This window comes from Anolis carolinensis, unplaced genomic scaffold, assembly GCF_035594765.1.
Source record: "Anolis carolinensis isolate JA03-04 unplaced genomic scaffold, rAnoCar3.1.pri scaffold_11, whole genome shotgun sequence".
NCBI classification, from domain to species: Eukaryota; Metazoa; Chordata; class Lepidosauria; order Squamata; family Dactyloidae; genus Anolis; species Anolis carolinensis.
In genome coordinates, this window is record NW_026943822.1 from 24,621,468 (window position 1) to 24,638,645 (window position 17,178).

Consider the following 17,178-nt stretch of genomic DNA (forward strand, 5'->3'; position numbering starts at 1 on the left):
AAGCCTATGGTGGAAAAGGTGCGCGTGACGTGGCGCGAGGGAGCGCGCCAGCCAATCAGAGCCGCGGAAAGCAAAACGCCATTCGAAGCGAGGGTATAAATAGGCCTTCCTTCAAAGCAGCCCGCCTTTTTTATTCTGAGGAGAATATTAACCATTTCGACGGTGTTGCTCAGTGTATTTATATACAGTTACTCATTTTGCCTCAGGTTATAGCAGCAGGAAATTTTAATAGGAAAATTTGAGGTTCTAAGTCCCAAAATTTCCTCAAATTTGCAAAGGAGAGAGTCATAAAACCTTTAAAAATAGACAATAGGAAATTTGGGGTTCTAAATCCCAACATTACCTCAGATTTGCAAGGCGAAATGTCATAACACCGCCTTTATTTTATATTTAATAGGAAATTAGAGGTTCTAAATCACAAAATTACCTCAGATTTTCAAAATTGAGGGTCATAAAAACTTTAAATTTCATTTTCTGGTTTTGATAGGAAATTTGGGGTTCTAAATCCCAAAATTACGTCAGATTTGCAATGTGCAGAGTCACAACACAATCTTTAAAATACGTTTAATAGGAAATTTGAGGTTCTAAATCCCAAAATTATCTCAGATCTGCAAAGCAAAGAGTCATAACACCGCTTTTAATTTATATTTAAGAGGAAATTTGAGGTTCTAAATGACAAAATTGCCTCAGATTTGCAAAGCGGACAGTCATAACACCGCCTTTAATTTATATTTAATAGGAAATTTGGGGTTCTAAATTACCTTTGGTTCCTGCCAAAGGTATGCAATCTAAAATACTAAGGAAAATAGAAGAATAACAAATCACAAAACAGGGTTGTTTTGTATTATTCGGGCAATATGGCCATGTTCCAGAAATACATAGCCATACTGCCCGGAAAACACAAAACAACCCTGTGTTCCCGGCCATGAAAACCTTCGACAACACAAATCACAAAACGGCGTAATAGAATTTGCAAAACCAAATCCTCCAGATAAATTGCAAATGAAGAACACAACCTAATGCAAAGCCAGCTGACAATACAGGTAATTGAAATAGGCAAGGCTATATTTCAAACTGAAATTACTCAAAAGTTTGGGAATATTAAAACTTAAAATAAATTGATAAATAAATAAATAAGCTTTATCAGCCACCTCGTGTTTACAATATTTATATGGTGCACTTTATCCAGTCTATTTTTACACCTCTTCGTTTTAATCCATGTTTTTATTAGTTTTTGTCATTTATTTTTATTGGGTAATGTTTAAATTTTTATTATTGTGCATGTCTCTTGTCTATTGTTGTGTTTTATATTGCTATTGTTTTTATTCGGGCTTGGCCCCATGTAAGCCGCCCTGAGTCCCCTTTGGGGAGATAGAGGCGGGTATAAAAAAATAAAGTTATTGTTATTATTATTATTATTATTATTATTATTATTATTATTATTATTATTTTTAAAAACAACGATGAAGGAAGCAGTGTGCAAATGCCCAGGGAAGAAATTCCAAGAGAATGGGGAAATGCTTCCCTTGACAAAGCTGAGCCAAGGAATTGTTGTTATTATTATTATTATTATTATTATTATTATTATTATTATTATTATTATTATATTATTTTATATGGGGCAATGCTTCCCTTGACAATAATAATAATAATAATAATAATAATTATTATTATTATTATTATTATTATTATTTTATTCTTGTACCCCGCCTCTATCTCCCCGCAGGGACTCAGGGCGGCTTACAAATGCAAAAGAATATACATACAAAAACATCAAATATTGAAAACGCACAAATGAAAAATTAAAACATACGATTAAAATCAAACCATTAATAAGACAAAGTTAAAACACATCAATAAAAACATAAGGATGGGCTGATCAAAGTGCACTAAGCTGAGCCAAGGAATTGTTGTTGTTGTTGTTGTTGTTGTTGTTATTATTATATATTATTTTATATGGGGCAATGCTTCCCTTGACAAAGCTGAGCCAAGGAATTATTGCTGCTGTTGTTGTTATTATTATATATTATTTTATATGTTATATTATTATTTTTATGATTTTATTATTATCACACCACTTTAGCTGGTATGGCATAGTGCTGTGGAAACATGAGAGCTGTAGTTCGGCAGGAATCAATGCACAGCATCTACGTCTCCCAACGGTGTTCATCCCTAATGAGGCTGGGTAAGTGCTGATGAGAAAAGAAGGACCCATCTACACTGCCATATTATGTGGTTTGACTGCATTGAACCGCAATATAAGGCAGTGTAGACTCACATCATGCAAGTCAATGCAGTCCAACTGCATTATAAAGCAGCATTATATATTTTTGTGTTTTTACCTTGTTTGTTATATTTGAATGTTACATTGATATTGTTTTATGTACTTGTATTGGTTTTAACTGTCATATTTTGTTTTGTTTTGCGCTCAGCCCTATGTTAGCCACCCCAAGTCCCTTCGAGGAGATGGTGGTGGGATAGAAAAATAAATTATTATTATTTTATTGTATGACACAGCAAACAAGATAGATATGCTGGATTTCGTATCACAAAACCACAAGTCGAACACTTCCCAAGTGTCTAGGACTGTGTGATGTATTTTCGGATGATGCGTGCAGATCCCAGTAGGGTGGCCTTTTGCAGTTGGCAGATCGTAATTTTGTCAATGTCTATTGCTTCCAAATGCCGGCTGAGATCTTTTGGCACGGCACCCAGTGTGCCCATCACCACCGGGACCACCTGCACTGGTTTCTGCCAGAGTCTTTGAAGTTCAATCTTGAGGTTCTGATAGCGGCTGAGTTTTTCCTGTTGTTTTTCGTCAATGCGACTGTCAACTGGTATGGCGACAGTCGCATTGATGAAAAAAACAACAGGAAAAACTTATTATTATTATTATTATTATTATTATTATTATTATTATTATTATTATTATATGGCAGTGTAGATGGGGCTGGAGGAACACAGAGATTATCACCAAATTCAGTATATTAAACCACCTCTCATCTCTGTTGTGTTTTATACAGGGGTCCTGTATGGACCCATTATCTCTGCGCCTTGATGGGACAACAAAGGTAAGTGCCTTCTTTTGGTTTCTTTTCCTAAATATACATTCTTAGGGGATAATACCAGACTTTTCTAGCAGAATACTAAAGTAATTTATGAGGCGGGAAATCCCATAGGATGGAGTTGTGAGTAGTAAAGGAGTATCAAATAGCTATAAATGAAAATTATTTGCAAAACACGGTTGCATCAGTTTGTACAAACTTGTTAGTCCTTTCTTGCAAATCAGGCAAAAAGGTTGCCTGCTTATCAGACAGCCAAGGAAATACTATGTAACAGAGCTGTAGCGCTTTAGGCTCAGAATAATGCATAAAGACTTTCTGTAGAACTGAGCCATGGCTGTTAAAATGGCATTGAACTCGTATAAATGTGTAAGGTATATTAGAGTTACAAGTTGTCAGGGTCTGGTATGCCTTATCCAATTTAAGGAAGAGGAAATTCAAAGCAAGAGTGCAATTTGAAAAAAAAATGTGTATTTTATGTCTATGTTTATTTTTCTTATTTGCTTGTTTTGCAATTTAATATGATTTGCATCCTCTGTGCAATTGTGGTTGGTACTTAATAATAAAAAAACTTTATTTATATACCGCTCTATCTCCCTTGAGGGACTCAGGGCGCTTTCCAGAGGTGCAAAACATCACACAAAACTTGACACAACAATAATACATCCATTAAAAACACAGGAATTTCAGTTTAAACAAGAGTCACAATCAGCGTCTTCGATCAAGGGAACGGTACTTATTGATCTATGTTGGATGTTTACATTGGTTTCAAAGCAGATAATCTGGATTTTATTCAGCTGTGTAGAAGGACCTTCAGTTAAATCCAAAGGTGACTTATTGATTTGAAAAAAATAAGCTGTGACAAAGGTTTCCATTAGAAGCTGAAGTTTTATTACAGGAGAACAGTACATAAAGCACATCTAAAATTGATGTGTTCAATGCACTTAATAAAGGTAATGTAATATTAAAGGTACAGGTTCTAAGTAGAATATAACAACATTCATATTAGAATGAAAATCGGAGTATTTAAAAGACAACATTAAATCTCTTATTTTTACAGTTGTATTTACAAAATGAGTCAAAATACTTTATTCTGGATCGGGGTAAAATAACAAACGGTTGAGTCTCAGCTGACGAGTGAAAGTGAGTTCTAAAAGATCTGATAGACGTGAAAAAGGTGATAACGGGGCAAAGATCATTGGCGAAGTTTTATTACAATATTACTTTTAATATTTCTCTCAATGGCTTATGCTTTCATCATAACTAGAAAATGAATTTGTACATACTGTACACATAAGACAACACATTTTTGCATGTACAGTAAAGATTCATGTCAATTTGTAGTTATTTACATAAGACTGAGTGTGTCACTCAGTGAGGTTGGTGATGTTTATGTGCTTAATCCTCAAACCAATAATATTTATAATCAGCATTTATTCTTTTTCTTCAGACATTTAATTACATGAGAAACATTACTCACACAAACTTGCATAATTTATAAAACAATAAAGCCCAAACAATTAGGAAAACGTCACTAGTTTAAAATATGCAACACACATATTAGACAAAAAAGGAAATAAATTCTCTGTTTTAAGAGTGATTTGAATCCTTAAGGGAAAGAAAAATATTCATGGACTTGCATTTGTAAAGATGGTTGTCACCTTTAAATAACTTGTTTAAACTAATCATCCTGAAAGTGATTGTACTTAAATTTTCTACTCATTAGATGAAGCCAGGGTGCAGATACAATTTGTATTTCCAGAATAACGGTTCATTTGTTAAATCAAAAGACAGAACCAGTGCATGGGGCCAGGACTTGTGGCTTTAATATTTACTATCCTCTATTATCAAAAAGTGCGGTAAACAAACAGCTTCTTAAATTCCTCAAAAATCTTTGCTAAAGATCATACAACTTCAGTAACAGTACAGAAAAGAGTTGTAATAAATATTTTAAAGTTCATTTATTTCCTCGTTTTAGATATTTGATATCCATTGGGTCATTGCCAGAGATGATGCTGGTGATGAATGGTATGAAGTAATATCTTAATACTACTCATTTTTAAAAATTATACTGTTGTGGTATTTTAGATGCCACATTCTATTCAGAATTAGGCTGTGCAATTTGTGGTACCACCAAGAATTACATGTACCTTTTCCAGTTCACGCTTGACTATATTTTTCTGAATGTATAGCAAACTCACAGTGAAAAAACAGAAGTACCCTACACATTGAGTATAAGAGGAGCAGGTTGATGGAGCCGAGGGACAGAAATAGAATTTATCAGCACCTTTATAATACTTGTTCAGTGTTCTCTGTATGCAATAGCACGGCCAACGGTCCATTCAGAAACTAAACATACCATATTGTTATTGAACTGATCCCCACTCAGTTCATTGGAGTCCATTGGGTTATCGTTTTAGGTTGACATTCAGCACCCATTTTTCTGGTACCAAGACTTTTCAGATTAATTGAACTTATTCCTTAGCATATATGGGATTGTGCCCTGTAGTGCTATATAGACCTATACATGCCAAAGGAGAAATGGAAGGTTCCTTTTTTTTAATTACTTGTGTATGCCTAGAATGGACCTATTTAGTGAAATGCTTAAGTGTAATACAGTCAATTGCATGTAGGAAAGGGCTTCGGTAGTAGTCTGTGGTGGCATAGCACATGTTTACACCGTCTATTCCACTCCCTATCATCACTGTTGGAGTTTCGCTCTCATTAAAACAACTTGAGACACTACGCGCACACTAACTGCTCTACTGGCACAATCTAATGAAGTGGGCCACAAATGTTGGTATGAAAGACATTGGAAGAGTTTTATTCTGAACCTTCTTTGAAAATCACTACTGGTGACATAATTCTTAACCCCTTGGGATTTCTGATGATGGTGGCAGTGGCAGGGATTGAGCCATGGATTTCGTTCAGGCAGTGATCAGCTCTCACATAATCGTTTGTTGGAATGTCTGAAACCTCACGTGGGCTCACATGGAGACAATGGCTTCAGAAACCTGCTCCTCCATGTGAGGAACGTGTAGGTATGTGGCGGTGGCAGTGTACATAAGCCCTGTGAATATATCAGATAGGTGGTGATTCCATACAGCTCTTTCTTGGAGTGACATTGCTAAGCTCAGCAATTCAAGAGAAGTGACATGTTGCGTCCCTTTTTTTATATAAAGGAACTCAGCTGAGAACTGCATATTTGGAGTCGATTTGGGGTAAACTGTAGGGGCGATGCAGATATTTGATCTGGATCGGGATCTTGATCCCTTGCAAACAGCTCATTTATTTTTACTTTTGTTGTACTGCGGGTTGTATGCTTTATGTGTTAAATGTGATGTCAAGTGTTTTGTACTACTAGTGCAAATTTAATTTCTAATTGAATCATAGTTGTGCGGGGTTGCTTTTTATGCATGTGGTGTGCTACTCTTCTCCTTACCCCAAGGAAATATAACGGATCCCTCAATATGGTCCAATATTCCATGGATCCCAGATTGGAAACCAAACCGTTGGCATGCCATTGAAGCAACATACACACTTTAATACCTTACACATGACAGAGAAGGGTAATTTGGCACAGAAAATTGAGTGCTTTTTCTTCTGGGTTACTTGGTTTCAAAAACGCAGCACCAAGGATAGCCAAAGGAGTGTTGCAAATCTTTCAGCGCAAGGAATGTGGATGGAGGGTTGGGCGAGATGAGAGAGAGAGAGCAAAGCAACAAGGTTGGATATCAAATATCGGCACTGAGGAGTTAAACTTTCTCCAGATTAAATATGCCAGAGACACCTTTATCAAATTATACTATATATTCAAAGAGAAACCGTACCCCAATCTAGTACTCTGATACAGGTACTTGGCTTGGGCGTCTGTGTAAATGTGTATAATGCCTATACACATGCACACATAAATATTCAGTGAAATCGTACAAGACCCAAACGTGGTATTGTCTAGGAGTAAAATGGGAAAGGGAGATTTTCTTTCTCATAAAATTAACTTATCTAGCACCACACATCAGAAAAACACAAAAATAGCACACTCTAGTTCTAAACAGCTATTTCTAAAATAGAGTATATAGTAAAACAGATATTATACAGCATAATGTGGTATTTGATAAACAGATAAATATTTGCACCGCATAGGCTTTTTAAATAGTATATTTTTATCTATAGAGAATGAAAGCAAAATAGTTATAACCATACAGAAGTTGAGCAGAACAACACTGAAGAGTATGACTCAGAAGCTGAGACAAAGATAATGACATAAGAATTAGAGCAAGAGAAAATGTGTACAGGCCATTACAAGTCCTTAAATTAGTAATAAAATAAGGAGTTGGTTGATCAAGTTTAAGAAAGCAGTAAACAAAAGATTTGCATTTACATGCAGATGTCTAAAATTTGTATTTCTTTTAAATCTATGCACAAAAAGTCGTTGCTTTTATTGCTTGACATTCAGTTATGGCTAGAATATTTTTAACCTTTATTTTGTACTTTGGAAACAAGAATATTGTTAAAAGTGCCATAAATGGACAGCACTGAAAACATTTTGCAAATAAACCACCTAACACTGCAGTTCTTCTTACATTTTTAAAAGCCTTGTCTGGGGTTTGTCACATGTTAAATATATTTAAAGTGGGAAAATACATTGTAACTTGAAGCCTCCCATTGGCTCAAACATCCATACAAAAACACATCTCCGAAAAAAGGAGCAGGTGGACAATACAATTACATAGAAAGAAGCAGCCAGTTAATGTCCTAATAGTCAAAAGAGTTACCACTGTGGTGTGTATTTGCTTACAAATTTTCTTTGAGTCAAAATAGAAAATTTTGGAGTTAGGAAAATATATATACAGTACCTCTGTGGTTTGTGAAATAAAATTCACTGTATTGCTTATGAATTTTCTGCATTTAGATACGAGGATAACAAACAACTTGCAGGGTCCTGTACATTTATGCATCTTTAGACAAACGCCTTGAGGAATATGAGAAAGACTCAAGTATGCATTGCAAAGTAAATCCGCACACAATATTGCAAGGATGTAGCACAAAGCATGCCGTGGGTTTTTCGGGAAGGGGAGTGTTGCATATTCCTAACAGCTGATGGGATGAGCGATGATACCGAAACGAGTATCACAGCAGAAAAATCTGACATTTGCATGGCAACTGACAATGGTTGGTGTGAAGATTCAAAATGCCTTAATGCACAGGAGCTAAGCATTCATATTTGGATTAGGTTGATTTATTGCTCTGAAGATATTATGCCCTGCTACCAAAAATGTGGAAACTGGATCCATGTGTTTATATACATAAAATAATGGTAAATTACATGTTTCTTGATTCCTAGAGCTCTCTGAAGCTTTTAACAAAACACACAAAAAGAAAGAAAAGAGCAAACTAATTTCCATTTAGTAAGAATTAAACATGATATCCCCACATTTCTCTCAGAGACTGCATTGTGGAATAGTGAAATATTGTAATACAATTAACCAGAATAAGATAAGTTGGGAGAATGTTCCCAAAAATTTATTTGTGGCGTCATTTAATCAACTGGTAAGTAATTGGTTGATTACGCAGGGCTTTGGTGGTTTCCCTAGCACCGCTCTACCAGAAATATTCCACTGAAGCAACATAAAAGGTACACATTTAAAATGTGTTCATGTGGTTAGTTGTATGTAAGAATTGTATGAAAATAATTTAAATCCAACAGTACTCCTAACGAACTTGGGATAAATATTGCCTTACGCTCCACCTTATGCTTTCCATAGCAGCTAGACATTTAACTTCAGAATAGCCTGGCTGCTTTAATAATACACAGGTAGAGACTATGATTATTTTTGGTTTGCAACAACCTTTTCCCCCATAGACAACTCAAAGTGGTTAATATTTTCAGAATAAAGTGTCACACACATAAACAATTCAACTAAATATTTTATATCAACTCTTACAGTTTATAGGTTGGTGCAAGGCGATGCTCTGGGAATTGGAGCAATGCCTTGGACACCTGTCTCGCTTACAAAGGACCAGGTTTGGCATAGCTCTGCAGTTTTATCTCCACAAAAAAGCAGTGGCAGGGACCAATTATGCCATCAGCACTTTCTCGTCTTTATATACAGATGGATGTCATCTGTCAGAGTTCAAGAGACTCACTGCAGTGTTCATATGGAGATCATGAAGATGTGTCCCTAAGCCACTGGGGTATCTGAGCTGCATGACTGGCACTCACAAGATCTCTTCATATAAATGAATAATCAAATGACTGGAAAACAGTCTACAGTTCTACATAGGAACTGGCCAATAAATAATTCACACGCCTTCACGTTGGCATACAGAACAGAAATGTATGAACGTATATTAGCTATGCTTTCTTGAATCACTATATAGAATTAGATGTACAGTTTTTAAATATCTTTTGACTGCAAGCAGGCACACTGGAGCGTGCTTCACACTGTAGTCTCTTACTGCAGGCTAAAGTTGCTAGTAGAGAAATATAATAGGGGAGAAAGGGGTAGTTCTTCCTTCCAATAAACAACTCTTTTCACTATATTTGATTTAAAAAGAGAACCATTATGCAATTAAATCACAACACGCAATACATGCTTTATGCATGTTTTGGCAATTATAAATAAAAAATATTGCTTTACAATTGGGAGGGAAAAACAAAAGTAATAGACATGGTATATAATTTAAATAAAGTGTGTGTAAAGGAGGATTCAGCTGTATAGCTGAACGGGTAAATACTTTTTCTTTGGCCTAACAATTAAACAGAGTAAATCTTAAATCCTTTGCTCATTTTTATTACTTTTATCACACTTCCTGTTTTTACGAATTTGGAATAGGGCACAAAAACCACATATCTAAGACAGCTCTACTTTTACCCTTCTTGTTGAGCTTTTAAAAATTTCTTATCTCCCCCCTCCCCATCCCTCCTTTATATTTTGGCACAGATTGGCACATTGATAGTTGCAATATATTTCTATTAATTTAGCAATTGCACCAGGGATTATTACTGCGTTGCTTTAAAAACAATTTTTGGTTTGAAGTTATTAAAGTGAAGCATATGCCCAAATAGTGAAAATGTTATAATCTTTCCTGGGAAACATGTTTCTCTAATTGCATTCTAAATTATCTGGCTCTCACTGTAATGTGAGGTTATATTTAACATGTTATAAAGGTTTGTGGCAACAAATATTAAATGCTCATTCATTGTGCTGCCAAGTGCCAGCACTAAATTTCATACAAAAATAAATACGTAAACTAAATTTACATTGCCACCCAATGAAGACTTCCAGAACTGTTTTTCTATATGAATTATAGATTTTTTAGAAAATATAGAACACTCTGGAAACTCTGGTAGTATAATTGCAATCTCCTGAAAACCGCCTAAAGTTCTGCCTCAGAAGCTTCTTAGACAAAATCAAGATGATATATAGCACAACCCCCAAACCTGTGGGATTGACACCCCCAGTTTCACCTACCTACATCCAACAAAAATATATTCTCTCAATTTGCCACATCTTCAGGTGATTCTATATTATGCTTTCACTAGAAGTTACTGTAGAGTTGCCTTGGAGGACATAGCAAATTCCTGGAGAGCTTACCTGTCTAGGAGTTGTCCAAGTCCTTCAGGGCAAGTCTGTGAGAACTTCCATTGGAAGTCATTCATTTCAATAGGGTTTGTTATTAGCCATAGTAAGTTCAGGAATGTAACCTCCACGGATACAGGGGCAGTGCATTTAAAACATGATAAACTAGGCTTATATTAAAAACTCAAAACAATTCATTTTATGGGTCAAAATTAATAGTTCTCTAACATATTAAAATACTCAGTGGCTTTAGAAAGGTGTTGTTGTTGCTGCTGTTGCTGTTGTTATTATGTGCCAGCCCTTACCAGGGTTGAGCAGTAGAAGATCTGGAAACCCAGACAACTGAGAATCAATTTAGAGAGAAATGTCTCTGCCCAGTTCAGTTGTGCAATGGAGGGATAGATAGTACAACACTGTTAAAAAGCAATTTCTCCCAGAAGTACTGGCCACCCTGTTGAAGAGTTTTAGAAGATCCCTGAGCGCATTAGTTCCAGACTTTTGGACCCCAACTTCTAAATGATAGGGTGTCTATATTATTTATCACAAGATGGATTGTCATTCACAGTTAAGTCAATCATAAGGTGCTTATATACCCTTTTTTTTTTCTTCCCCAATTCGCACAAAGAACTGTCAGAAAAATGTGTTGTGAATGGCAGGGCATGGATGATTACATGGTCAATGTTTTTTTGGCAGTGGTGTTAGGATTATTATCTGGCTGCCCCTTGACAACAAGTGATTCAGTCGACATTCCGTAGCAAAAGAAAAAAGAAGGCAAAAAGGAAAGAAAAGGAAACCTGTACAACAAATACACATTTTTTTCCCTGAGGGATCAAGGTTAAAACCCGCAAGTGCTCTATGTACATATTGCACTATAGAGGAATGAAGTATGTGTGCAAAAAAGCAACAATGACTGAAGCTTACTAATAAATTGTCTTTTAAAAAAAGTACTATGCTATGTCCTCACACATTATGGAATGTCGGTAACACAAATAGCTTTCCTGTCATCTAAAACTTTTTAAAAAAAACAAAACAAAATCCTCAACATAACACCATCACCACCACAACCCACAACTCTATATGGCACATTCAATGAAATAAAAAGTTTTCCAAAGACAAGTAGACAAATCCCATTGACAAAAATAATACAAAGTTGGTACGTTTGTTTTTTCTTTTTCTTTTTTAGAAAAATTACATTGCTTTCTTTCATTGTTTCACATTACAAAATCTTTTTTTGTTTGCTTGTTTGTCTTTACACAAATCACATTTTATTGCAGGAATATTTCAAGTGCCATCAAATATTTATAGAAGGGTTAAAAAAATAGAAGTCTCTCTAAGTGGCCCAGACAAGGCTTTATATAGATTTTTCTTCCACCTTCTATTTTTGACTTAAATATCTTCAACACATTTTCTTAATTCCATGGACACTTAATGGCCGATAAGCAACCACATACACACACATATCCCATGCGCACAGGGGAATACACACACTTTCAAAATGTATTATTCAGATCGTGATGATGGTGTAAAAGCTCAGTAAAAGAACAACCAAACTGAAAGCAGTATCTCACATCATGTCATTTTTTCATTATTATTATTATTTATTTTTAAAAAAAGTCATGCTAGAGACACAAAAGTACATCCCTGTGTTTTGGAGCTACGGATTTCTGTTGATAAGCTTGAAAGATTCCATCCATGCCCTATGTCCAGCAAAAAGAGTGAGCGATGGTAGCCCAAACTATTTCAATTAATAGTTTTCTTGAGTTAATCTAATACCCATGGACCCCAGAATCTCGAGGTTGTGGAGGGGGAGATGTGGGGCTGAAGCCTGCTCATTTACGTAATCAGCCACAACTGGACTAACATGACTCCTATGGAACTGAATCATCTCAGGAATTAACAATAAAAATTGTACTAAATTACCTTTATTTTGCTATTGCCTTCATGGAACCTAGCTAGATGACGACGACAATGACAGCAATATTTAAGATTGTTTTATTGCAATGTATTGTGTTTTCAACTTTTTGTCAATACATACCATCAGGTCGTCAATTAATACTGATTCCCTGACAATGTTGAGCCCTATCCTACCTTAAAAACAGTTTTGGGTTCACTACTAACAATTGCAAGTCTTCTATGCAACTTCAACTGATTATATAATAGAGCTTAGAAAGACATTAAAAGTTATCTACTTCATATACCTGGAATTCAGCCTCCAGCCTGCAGGTTTTCCAGTTTGAGTACACTACATAAGCTACTTTCAGATGCTAAAATTCCAAAGATTTTTTTTTAAATAATCAGATCAGTTTCCTCCCTGCTCGGATACTGAGAGCCGTATATTAGTAGGAACATTTGTCTTTCCTCATATAAATTCCAACTGCTTTATTCAATAGCAGTAACTTGCGAATAACTGAGATGAAGAGTGCATTTGTATTGCATCTTAAGCATAAATTTCTGGGTTTCGAGGGAGTTATAAGCAACTAGCAGCCTCCATAACTTTTACTTAAGATAACAGTATGTGTCTAACTTTTAGACATAAAGTGCTTGGTTTTTGAGACAGAACTCCAGCTTTTAAGGGTATAACTAGCATACTTCCCAGCAAGTTAGTAGGCTAAATCTAATGACTAAGTATATTTTGTTTAAATGCATGGCCACAGCCTGTTTAGTAGCCACATCTGGTGGCAGGGCTAAGAGTTGATACTGAAACTGTCCTATTTACTACCAAAAGAAACTTATGTTTGTTCTTCTTGTGGTTCAAGTTTTGTACTTTTAGTCTCTAGTAAATGGCATATTTTAAACAGGCATTGACTTGCAGATACTGATGTTTTAATTCGGTTGAACTTTCACTAGCTTAGCACTTGAGGCTGGTCACATTCAGAAAATTCTTGTTTGTTAAGCAGCCCAGATGATATCCATAGAAAAATAACAATACTGACATTTACTACTAGGTACTCCAATAAAACAAACAAAGCATTTGGGAGCGCACACCTCTAAAATTGTTTCCATTCTTTGAAATAGATCCTAACTTGGGAATCAGACATACAGGGTGAAAGAATGAAATTTGGAACCTTTCAGTATTCCATTCATGAGAAGCAACCCAGGCTCAACACCTTCATGGGTTTCCTGTGCATGGCTTTTACTATGAATAAATATGTGTGTATAGAGTCTGCAGGGGTGGTAGAGCTTATTATGCAGCTTAAAATTTGCTTATAAAATAGAGATAAGAATTTTCCAGTCACTGAATTTTCCAGTCTGAGTGAACTGGCATTATAGTGCTAAAGCATACCAAGAGAAGGCTAACTTGTGGTTTCTCTTCCACGGTTGGCACTAGAAAGCTTCTGAAGACAATGCAGCATGCATTAGATGCCAAAGAGCAGTCATCCATTCAGCTTCCTAAATAGTAGTCCTATATTGCACTGAACATGTGGATTACTAGGGTATTCTGCAATGTAACCATTCTGCAACAGGTTAAAAATGATTGTTACTTTCCTGAATATTCTGTTGTAAACAAATAATAAATTTGACAATAACGTGAAATAGCTGATTATTTTTTTCCTGAACTTTATATAAGCCCGATAAAGTGATGTCTAGATAGCTTGATAATTTAGTTTTTGATGGAAACTCGTAAGCCTTGAGAAAAGGAGAAACATACATCCATATGTAAATTTAAATCATCAGGATGCTGAAGGCTGCTATATTATAATATCCACTTTAAAAAGAGTCACTTGAACAACTGAGGTGCAACTTGAAGAGCCTGCTTACATTATCAGCTATCCTGAATTGAACCTTTTAATCACTTCAGTCTTTGAAACATTTCCATCAAAGAGGTAGTTGGGAGACAGAGTTAAAAGTGATCTTCAGAATAATTAAGAGTTCTTCACTGTCAACAAATTAAACACGCAGAATCTCTAACTTTCAGTAGTGGGAAACACTGCAAGCACAAAATGATTCAAGAGAAAGGAAGCCAGTAATAAATTAGGACAAACCGAAGCTCAATATGCTTGGAACTGTGATTCTGGCATGTTTCGGTCTATATGGAATTGCTACATTTTAGGGGAAGCTCCAAGAGATGGTGGGAATGTTCCTAGGGAAAATGTCTATTCTCTATTAATATAAAACCTCCAAATATTTTGGAGGAAATAGCACCCCAGAGATGCAATAATATGAAATTCTGTGTCCTTCAGTTATTTTTTCTCCCCTATGTAGGTGAATGATTTTTTAAAAGAAATGTGAATTACTAGAAACATCCTGCATCAACTGACACTATAATTGGTCTATTACAGCCATTAATTTCAGTAGTTTGGAAATTTCAATGCCATTTTGTGATAGGATATCATATGTGGCTTAATTTAAAGTCATGTTGGGGGTCTCACTGCCATTACAATGGCAAATACTGTGGCAATAAGCAGTGTCTGGAGACATTTATGAGGGAGGACAGTCATGTTATATGAGCCCATTCTAACTACCAGTAGAATTCCTACTGTTGTTGTGGTTACCTTGGCTAAAACAGACCAAACCCAAATGGTGTGCTTTCAGCTGGCAATTACATTGCAAGGCGAACATGAAAAGAATGGAATCCTGAAAGGGAAAACTGAACAGAATTTGGAACAATTGATAAATACTTTTGGCCAATTCAGGCTACTTGGATTTCAGAAAGAGAGGTTACGTGCTTAAATTGCATTGTTTTGTTTTATGGAGTAGAAAGCTGCCAGTAAGCCCACTCTTCACTATAGAAAACAAACAGGAAACAGTTCTCCGGATGAAATATGTGAAAGAGATGTAGGTACTGTGCAATGAATGCAAGCCAACTGGCAAAGTCCATTTTATTTCAAATGATTATATTATATCTGTCTCTTTCAACATATGACTGATGGCACACACATGCATACACACTCACTCACACACACTCACACTAAATGTAAACAAAAGTTATTATTAGGACCAATATTTCCAAAATACAGGTGTCCGAATTTGGTTGTCTGAACCTATGTTTACTCACCTAAAAAAGTGGGCTGACTTTAAAAGGTGCTACTGGGAGCCAACTCATTCCTTTAGGTGATTAAACATCAAAGTTCTTTATCCCCGTGTTGGCGATCAGTGTTAATTCAGAACAGGGATTTTGTTATTGTCCTCTCTACAACAAGACTGTCTATTTAAAACACAAAACTAAACGTTTAGCATTGTGTCTTCCTATTCCTTCCCTGCCCTATCACGCGAAATCGCCGAAGGTGTTTCAGGATATGACCAGCCTCTCTTTCAAAGTAAATGTGGAAAACAGCAGCATCAACACCTTGCAGTGTCCCCATACCTTCCAAACCTCCCTCAGTTAAACTTGAATTTCTGGTGCACATGCAGCACGACAATGAACACGCTAGCATATAATTTAAAAGGAAAAAAAAGGTGCAAAATGAAAGTGCCTTATCAATTCAACAATAAAAGCTATACCAGTAACTACGGTTTTTTTATATTAATTAAAACAAATATATAAACAATATCTCTTTTGCTATATATAGACTTCATGCCCATTTACCCTGTAATAGATTATAATGCTATTGTTGCTATTGCTATGGAACCTTTTCATGCCATTCCGCCTTCTGGCAATCAACGGTAGGGTGAAAAGAAATCGTCCTTCATGAAACAATGAGCAAGTTGTGCAAAACTGATGCTGAAGCCTCTGCAATGCACACCAGTTGCTGGTTTCTAGCTGGAGATTCTGTTCTTTCTGACTAACAAAACATTGCTCTAGGAAAGTCTGTGGGCAGTGAGTTACAAGGAAAAGGAAACCTCCTGATTTTAGTACCCTCATTCTGTGTAAACAGAGGTCAAAGACTGAGAAGTCAAGACAAATAAAAGGGTCCGTATCGGTAGGCATCGTGGAAATCGTATGCATGAGAAAACAAGTCCAACTCTTGTTTCGTTTTCCCATTCGTTTTGCCTGACTCCGATCACCAGAAGATGTGCAGTGTGTTGGCTCCCTAGGTCTATGCAGGGCCATATAAAGTGTCTTGGTTTCTTTTGTTTTTGTTTTCCTTTTTTCCATTTTTTAAAGTTTCTACTTCAGACATTCTAGAAGTGCTTAGGTAATACCTTTACCCATCCATCTGCATTGCTGGCTCAAATTCTGAAGTAAATAACTCCTTGTACAATGGAGGAAAATGAAGTCGCACAATGTCTGGGTATATTGCTCTAAATGCCATAAGCTTTTCTGTATGTCGTCCACACAGTGCTCTTAATGTAGACACTTTGCATATTAGCTGTAAGGGAGAAAAATGCAAAATGAATCAGATTTAAGGGTATGAGTTTTTTTTGTCTTTAATCTTGTACTCTGAAGGAACGTTGTTATTATTATTAATTTCTCTACACCTTGGTTTTTTTGCAATATTAGGACCCAAGGCAACTTACAAAAGTCAAGACAAATGCAATTAAAAACAGTTATTAAAAAGAGGCAAAACATATACAATGTTAATATTAAAATATAATTACACAACGGGAATTGAAACCCTTTAAAACAGATTCATTAAAAGATAAAAAGATAT

At 35.8% G+C, this 17,178-nt stretch overlaps 1 protein-coding gene and 1 long non-coding RNA gene across 4 annotated transcripts in view; one reads left to right on the forward strand and one right to left on the reverse strand.

Annotated features, from left to right (window-relative positions):
- Positions 1–99: 99 nt before the first annotated feature.
- LOC134293987 (uncharacterized) overlaps positions 100–17,178 on the forward strand; it is a 53,342-nt gene continuing 36,263 nt past the window's right edge. The window contains exons 1-3 of the long non-coding RNA XR_010000956.1: positions 100–1,043; positions 2,084–2,185; positions 3,024–3,071. This is a non-coding gene — a long non-coding RNA (uncharacterized LOC134293987). The remainder of the gene's footprint in view (positions 1,044–2,083; positions 2,186–3,023; positions 3,072–17,178) is intronic.
- rora (RAR related orphan receptor A) overlaps positions 3,931–17,178 on the reverse strand; it is a 188,133-nt gene continuing 174,885 nt past the window's right edge. For all 3 annotated transcript variants that reach the window (XM_062963436.1, XM_062963435.1, XM_062963437.1), the window contains one exon: positions 3,931–16,896. In XM_062963436.1, the coding sequence (XP_062819506.1) occupies positions 16,732–16,896 (165 nt within the window). In that variant the 3' untranslated portion in view covers positions 3,931–16,731. The remainder of the gene's footprint in view (positions 16,897–17,178) is intronic.